Here is an 8,409-nt window from a genome sequence, read left to right as displayed (position 1 = left end):
GCTTCTGGCCACCAAAAGCTGCTACGGACTGTCAAACACTTAGCTTTTCAGTCAGCTTCTATAAAATTTGTTTAGATAAAAACCATTTAAAATCAACATAAACATATAATCGATTGGGTCGTTGCAATAGTAGAAATCCGTCACTTTCTAGATCCTAAGTACTATGAACACATTTATCTTCTTCTGCACGTAATCCTAATGATACACAGATTCTCTATACAGCCAGATTCTCAGAAAAGCTGGTCAGAAAAAAACTGAACCAAACAGACCCATTGGACTATCAGGCTGTGCCTTCAGTATCAGCGGGGTTCTGGATTAGGTAAGGGCCAGTTCGGTTGTACATGAATAAACCAGGATTCATTCTAGCTCATCAGAATCTATATAAATTAGAGAAATAATCTAACTAGGAATCAAACCCGGGCTCCAATCCGTAGAAGCCAAAGCCTAAACGAACCACCGCGAAACCCACAAGCATCTCGGTGCTACTGCTGCAGCCAGCGCTTGCCAGGTTGAACCGCTGGCCCAATGCGGCAAGAAGTAGCACAAAACATAGTAGTAAGCTAACAAGTTGATCCAGGGGGAAAAAAAGTAAGCTTGGCCGTGACCTCTATATCAGGATATCAAGTAGTAAGTCCGTAAATCTAGAAATTCTGTACTAAACAGCAAAGCCAAACGAATATGTAGAGTGAGCGAACAGACGGGACGAATCCCAAAACGTTTTCCTACTACTGCCCTACAGCCTTCGTTCGCATGATGTAGGGATCGAGAGCGCCCTCATAGCGGTGGCCCTCCGAGCCCGTCATCGTTGTCGAACTCGTGCATGTGATCCAAGAGGTAGTTGGCGGTCAGCTGCTCATTCTTGTTGCACGCGAAGAACACTTCCAGGACCAGTGCCCGGTCAAAGCCCATCCCTTCAAGCTGCGCATGAAGGATGTGATGGGATGAATTGGATATAAAAACCAAGGTGGTAAGAATGCAGTTAAGGGCAAGTGTGTATGAACTAGTCAAGATCCATCGACATACACGAAGTATAGCTTCGTTCTCCTCTGGAGTCACTGCAATGGTCTCAGCTGCATCCGCCATCTGGTCCAGCATCCTGGTTCAGGAAGTACAAAAAACATCAGACGAAGTCGGCAGTACAAACAAAAATACACGGGCAGCACGAGGAAGGAGCGCAAACATTTCATTCTCTTCGTCTCCCTCAAGTGGTTCATTGATCATCCGCATGAACTCTGCTTGGTTTTCCTGGATTAGCTGCATAACCTGGGGATTTTGTTTACCCAATTCTTGAAGCAATGGCTGCACAATGCAGATAAAGAAATTGTGGGTGAATGGATCACAAAAGGGAGATCGTTGGAGACTGAAAGAGGATGAGCAACAGAGGACACAAACAGACCTGCAAAATCTGAGGATTAGCCTGCACCAAACCAAGCAGGTTTTGGAATTGTACGTTATTGCGCAAAACATCAAGGTTTCCTGTGCCAGCATTGGCGGAAGCATTCGGAAGAGACTACAGTTCAGACAATGACGAATATGAGATCCAAAGTCAACTAGTTGCAAAAATGTCAGTCTGCATGCACAGAGGGGAGTTACTTGGGGAAAGAGGTCTAGAGGGTTAGCATTTGGTCCAGATGGAGCTGCAGTTTGAGCTGCTTGTGCAGCCTGGACAGGATTGACTGGCTGGATACTCGGAGGTGATGTAGGAACATCCATTTGTTCAGGAATCCCCTAAACAGAAGAGGAAGGACATTAGTGTGTCTACATTTGTAAAACAAAATTGTATCCTCGTAAATCGTAATGTAGGTTAAAAGGGCAATTAACTTTTAACAGTCACCAAATATTCAAATTAAACATATCTGCATGCGGCTTCAATCTAATTTATGCAATAGATAATGTATTCACTAGTTAAATTTATTTGGGCACACATAGATCGCTGAAAGTTCATTATAATTAAGGCCTAGAAAGTAGCAAGGGAGGACAAAGAATCATTCTTACAGAATATAAGTACTCAACAGCGCGCTCTGGGTTGTTATACGCAACCCGCAGGGCACGTAGTACAGTGTCTCTGTCCCATATCCCGCCACCCATTTCAAGAATGGATTGAATTGTTCCTTCCAAGTTGCTGCCAGCAACTAGGTTTGAGGCAGCCTGACCATAACTATCTGCCTCGGTGCTGTAGCAAATTTTACGAAATACCAATGCATCATCAAACAAAAATTATGCTTATTACAAGATTAGTTAAATCATCTAAGATGGAAGGAGAATCAGGAACTTACGATACAGCAACAGCAGGAGCTGCTGAGGCTGTAGCAGTTGCAGCCAGTGCACTGACAGGTACACTAATTCAGAGAATGCAATGAGTTAGCTGGCAATAACAATGGTATCATGAAGTGAATGGAAATTATACCCAACTTAAGCATTGTTACACTCAAGGTAACAAATGACATATGATAAGTCAAATAGTACTACTACCTCTGACCCATAAAACTTTACATTCTAGTTTTGTCCTAAGTCAAACTATTTATGTTTAACCGATTTTTATACCTAAAAAATACCGATATTTATATTACCAAATTATAAGTATAGCTAGATATGGATTCTACTGATATTGATATTTATAATACATTCTAGGGAGCACATTTTCATAGTTGTCATAAATGCTGATGCTCTTCTCGATAAATTTGGACAAACTTAATTGTTCGACTTAGGACAAGGTTTGAATGACATGTTGGTAGTAAGAAACTTCCTCAAAACAGTAGAGCCTGAAATGTGGCATAAATCTGCAAATATCACAGCCTGTCAACTACAGTGTCAAAGGCTTAAAGACCGCACTACTATGCACAACCTTTTGTTTTGTTATAATTCAATACAAACATAGAACTGACACTGAAATCAATGATTGCAAATGTTGCCTGCACTAGAACCAGCTGAAAAGGATCCATACTACCAATCCTAACACAAATCAAGCCTTTACATACAAATAAATACGAAGCTCACATAGGTGCTGGTGCAGCTGGGGCTGCTGACGTTTGAGGTGGAACAACAGGCACTGTCTGAGTAGGAGGTGCCTGCAAAAGTAGTTTAAGTTAATGTCTATATCTCAACAGAAATATATTACAGTGCACATATAACTAAAACTCCACTTTGGTTGGCTTAGAACTTTAGGCCTTTACCTCTGGTGACCTTTGGTTAAATAAAATAGCGACAACAAAATAACTAAAAGCCACTTATTTAACAGACCTATATGCTTTAATTTGGATATATAATATATCAAATAACTAAAAGACCATAAAAAACTTATTTTGACTAAACTTATTTTTGACTGTCATAGTGCATTTTATTGTTTGAAATAATTTTTATGGTCCAGAACCTTTCTACAGTAAACAAAAAACTTATTTTTGACTAAAGTTATTTATACATTAGATGGTCAGAAAAAGTTAAAGTACTGAAAAAATAACAAAATGTGAAAATATTCAGTGTCAACACAAACAAAATTATTCTAACGTCTCACCTGATTCGCAGTTGTCTTAGCCGGTGCTGCACTTGATGATCCCTTGTTCTGTGAAAGGTTACAATTGTACTGTGATAAGATATATAACATTTTGAAGAAATTGTAGACATTCCAAATTCACAGTAGCCTTTGCACCCATATATACAATATTGCCTAATAAGCTAATAATACGAAATGAAGCACAAATTCTTTCAAACAATACAATGCACTATGACAGTTATTCAGTTAACGTTAACAGTTATTCATATTTGGTTTTGGCAATAACTTTCTTATCATCTCAAGTCATACTCGTGAATTGCCATGTGTCAACCAGAAAAACAAACAAGTAGGCTACCTGTCTGAGCATTATAACAAGGAAATTATTCTCAGTCACTTGATTTTCCTCTAATGTGGTGTCATCGCTGAGCACCTTTCCTTGATGTATAAGGACTTGTTGGTCAGCTGGATAGGAAGCCTGCTCTTGCATATTCTCTATGACCTTTTTCACAGCAGCAACCTGTTTCAAGAACTTGTGTCAATAGCGGGCATGCAACAACATCACTACCAATTTTTTATATTAGATAGAAACTGAAAGAACCATAAAAACAGGATGCTAATGGAATCTAAGATTGCATTACCAAAAACCTTATTATGTTAAGTAGATAACAGAAATAAAAAGAGGTGTATAGTAAAAAAAAACTTGCAATTTTGAAGCTTTCTTTTATGGCACCCAACTGATTCACCTTCTTTGATCCACCCAGCCACAGTACCAAACAAAGGAAATCCAGCAAAACATCCTAAAAAGCTTCCTAGAAACAAACTGTCAAAGAGGGGTCACTTGTTGATGACATTAACATCAACAAGTCAATAGTAGCTTCCGTGCATAAGCTGAAATTGAAAATAACTTGAAAAATACTTGTGCATGTGAGGTATCACATTGCCTTATATTTTTCAGTCAAACACAACCTCCAGAAATTTACATAACATGATAAAAACACAACCTGCAGAAATTCATAACAGCAACAATAGATCGGCCAGCTAGAAAGGGAAGCACCAATGGATTAAGGGCCTAAGGGTCGATAACTTCACCGTGCCATCTGACTCCTGTATCCACCAAAAACGTCACCTAGAAGGAACCCAAACCCAAGCCACCACATCCATAAACAAACTCTGCAACAGGCCAACGGCTCTCAGTTCTGCAATTCTATTTGCACCATTGGAACCCAACAAGCAACCTACAGATTGGTCCATGCCCAATTTATTCACGGTTTCCAACACACCCACCACCTCTGCACATGAACCCACCAAACCCTAGGCCCCAGGCCCCCAACAAATCTAACAAGCAGCCAAATCTCCTGAAGCAGCCCCATCGATCCATCTAGCAACTAGAACCATAGCGACAGATTGGTTCCTTGTTGGTGGGGTCCACTTCAATCTGGAAGCTGGATCCCTTAGCATCTTCATGATGACCTTCATCTCACCGTACTGGTGTCAACTGTGTTGAGATCAAGGGTTGAGACAGGAGAGGGGAGGAAGGAGCGAGTAGGGCGAGTTCTTTTCAGTCTCCTATTTTGTCCCAAGTAGAAGTGTGCTTTAGCGAGTTGGGTCTTGTAGTTTGGTGAATTTATATGTACCCACTGCTGTTTATGGAAGGTGTCCAAATCAGTCAGGTTGTGATGTTGTAGACAACATGGAAGCGGTAGCTGGATAAGGATGCAGACTGCTGACAGGGTGTTCACCATGCACATGGTTTGCATTTTGGCTGTGCAGATACGTGCACCTCTATTAGTTGGGCCACTTGTATATGTATGGTTGATAGGCATCATTGCACCTGTGAACCATTCCTATTTGAAAGATTGTCAATGTTTATCTTCCTCGTCATGCTTACATTGCCTTATCTTGGTTCATAGCGCATATGTAGTTATCATTCCAATCAGAATCTTTCTCTAGCATGTCAAATTATTAAAATAAGTGGTGTCAGGTGTGAACCTAAGACAATTGCAGTAGGAAATGAGATGAGTAGCCAGGCAATGTCCTCATTTTATCCTAGCTGATAAATAAAGAGAAGCCATCCCCTTACAATCTCTACTGCCGATTGTAAGAAAGTAAGGTTGATTTACTCCTTATATCTATAAAATTTATTGCTACCAGTTTCTTATCTAGAGAGCTGAAATAACCAGAGAAGGGGTGTTGATAGCATCCTTTTATTCATGAATGATAGCATCTAAGGTCCGTGATGAACATAGGCAATTAGGCATACTGAAAAATCTCTCAAAGGCTTTGTTTTGTGGCCGCCATCACATGCACCTATTTGATTCACTCCAACCACATTACCAAATAGTTGAAAATCCAACATTACATCCTAAAGCTACTTAGAAATAAACTGGCAGAAATTAGCTTATACTGATAAGATCTAACATCAACAAGTTAAGAATGGCTCAGTGTAAACTGAAACCGCAATAACTAATCAATGCCCGTGCCCGCGAGGTAATGAAGTATCGTGTTGCCTTACTCTTTATTCAATTAAACACACAACCTGAAGAGATGTAGGACAGCGACGATAGATTGACTGCAACCTATGCTCTATCTACCAACTACAATGCCTGATAACTTCACCTTGTCATCTGATTCATGTATCCAAGAAAAAACCCAAATTGAAACCAGAAAATCCACAGGCGAAGTCTGCAACAGCTCTCCGTTCCGCCTGTTCCACACGCACCACCGGAACCAAATCAGCAACCTACAGATTGGATCCACGGCAGCTTCGCCCGCGGCTTCCAATACTCTCATCTCCTCCACAGCGGAACCAACCAAATCCTAGACCCCAAACAAACCTAAAAAGCAGCCAAATCTAGCGAAGCAGCCCCGCCAATACATCAGCAACTAGAAACATAGCGACAGATCGGGAGCGCAACCGATGAGTACCTTGTCGGTGGGCTCCACTTCGATCTGGAAGCTAGATCCCTTGAGCGTCTTCACGGAGACCTTCATCTCGGCGCGCCGCCGTCGCCGCCTGCGTCGAACTGGAGGGTTGGAGGCGGACAGCAGCGGTCCGGCGGAGGAGGGAAGGCAAGAGGGGGCGAGCTCAGTTTTCTGATGTCGCAGACGTCGCGAAAGTTGTAGCCGGATAAGGACGTTTGCTAGGATGATGTGTGCCGTGCACATGGGCTATTTTTGTACGATGTTTTGAGACAGTTGTCATGGTTTTCTTCAACACAAGTGTATAGTTCTCGCTTTCAGAAAAACAAATATTTTTAACTTTGGTCAGATGTATAGAATACTGATATTTAAACTATATCATTAGTGTTATTAAATAGGTAATTAGATCTGTTTTTATGATAGATTTATTAAATACATAAATTTTATTAATATGTCATATTGTTGGGTACCGTAATTAGGGGTACCCCCAACGCTCTTAAACACGGCTGGAAAACATCTTCATAACGAACCATAAACAGCTGATAAAGCGCGGTTCAAGTAAGGCGTCGTCTACCAAGTGACGTGACCTCATCCAAGCCCAGCCTAGGGATGAAAACGGGCGGATACGGACTGATAGTAGCTTATCCTATATCCTACCCTAATATATTTAAAACGGATTCGAGATCGGATACGGATAGTTAGAAACGGGACGGATACAGATACAGGGACCGGATATTTATCCGGACGGATAAGTGACGGATACGGATATTATTTGATCGGATATCAGATACTTGTTGTCGGGGACCATAATTAGGGGTACCCTCAAGACGCCTAATTCTCAGCTGGTAACCCCCATCAGCATAAAGCTGCAGAGGCCTGATGGGTGCGATTAAGTCAGGAATCAGTCCATACGAGCGACTCGATCACGCCTCGTCCGAGCCTAGCCTCGGACAAGGGCAGCCGACCCCGAGGGATTTCCGTCTCGCCCGAGGCCCCCCTTTAACGGCGGACACATCTCCGGCTCGCCCGAGGCCTTGCCTTCGCTAAGAAGCAACCCTGACTAAATCGCCGCACCGACCGACCAAGTCGCAGGAGCATTTAACGCAAAGGTGGCCTGACACCTTTATCCTGACACGCGCCCCCCGGCAGAGCCGAAGTGACCGCCGTCACTTCGGCGCACCACTGACCGGTCTGACAGAAGGACAGCGCCGCCTGCGCCACTCCGACTGCAGTGTCACTTGACAGAGTGAGACTGACAGGTAGTCAGGCCCTGCCAAAGGCGCCATAGGAAACTCCGCTCCGCCCGACCCAGGGCGCGGACTCGGGCTAAGACCCGGAAGACGGCGATCTCCGCTCCACCCGACCCAGGGCTCGGACTCGGGCTAAGACCCGGAAGACGGCGATCTCCGCTCCGCCCGACCCAGGGCTCGGACTCGGGCTAAGACCCGAAAGACGGCGAACTCCGCTCCGCCCGACCCAGGGCTCGGACTCGGGCTAAGACCCGGAAGACGGCGAACTCCGCTCCGCCCGACCCAGGGCTCGGACTCGGGCTAAGACCCGGAAGACGGCGAACTCCGCTCCGCCTGACCCAGGGCTCGGACTCGGGCTAAGACCCGGAAGACGGCGAACTCCGCTCCGCCCGACCCAGGGCTCGGACTCGGGCTAAGACCCGGAAGACGGCGAACTCCGCTCCGTCCGACGCAGGGCTCGGACTCGGGCTCAGCCCCAGAAGACGGCGAACTCCGCTTCGCCCGACCCCAGGGCTCGGACTCCGCCCTGGCCTCTGCCGAACGACCTCCGCCTCGCCCGACCCAGGGGCTCAGACTCGGCCTCGGCAACGGAAGACAGACTCGACCCCAGCTTCGGAGGAGCCCCCACGTCGCCCGGCCTCGGGCGCGGGCCCGCCACGTCAACAGGGAGCACCATCATCACCCTACCCCGAGCCGACTCGGGCCGCAGAGAACAAGACCGGTGTCCCATCTGGCTAGCTCCGCCAGATA

At 44.7% G+C, this 8,409-nt stretch overlaps 1 protein-coding gene across 1 annotated transcript; it reads right to left on the bottom strand.

Moving 5' to 3' along the window:
• Positions 1-291: 291 nt before the first annotated feature.
• LOC100283179 (uncharacterized) lies at positions 292-6,651 on the bottom strand. The gene is made up of 11 exons (NM_001156081.2): positions 6,416-6,651; positions 3,846-4,007; positions 3,512-3,559; positions 2,998-3,068; positions 2,277-2,339; positions 1,996-2,173; positions 1,594-1,728; positions 1,397-1,510; positions 1,181-1,299; positions 1,024-1,096; positions 292-918 (listed from the first exon to the last, which is right to left on the bottom strand). Exons 1-11 carry the CDS (start codon positions 6,479-6,481, stop codon positions 775-777), a joined length of 1,173 nt encoding a protein of 390 aa, NP_001149553.1. The 5' UTR covers positions 6,482-6,651; the 3' UTR covers positions 292-774.
• Positions 6,652-8,409: the final 1,758 nt, after the last annotated feature.

The sequence above is a fragment of the Zea mays genome, chromosome 2 (assembly GCF_902167145.1).
Source record: "Zea mays cultivar B73 chromosome 2, Zm-B73-REFERENCE-NAM-5.0, whole genome shotgun sequence".
Lineage (NCBI taxonomy): Eukaryota > Viridiplantae > Streptophyta > Magnoliopsida > Poales > Poaceae > Zea > Zea mays.
Note: the sequence above shows the minus strand (reverse complement) of the source record. Positions and strands in the feature narration are given on the sequence as shown.

Bases quoted from the DNA above. Each gene is read 5' to 3' on its own strand.
- LOC100283179 (NM_001156081.2), bottom strand. From the start codon at position 6,481: ATGAAGGTCTCCGTGAAGACGCTCAAGGGATCTAGCTTCCAGATCGAA. The intron at 2,174-2,276 runs GTAAGTTCCTGA...AATTTGCTACAG, and splicing joins GCTCCTGCTGTTGCTGTATC to CACCGAGGCAGATAGTTATG. The intron at 919-1,023 runs GTATGTCGATGG...CTTCATGCGCAG, and splicing joins AGAACGAAGCTATACTTCGT to CTTGAAGGGATGGGCTTTGA.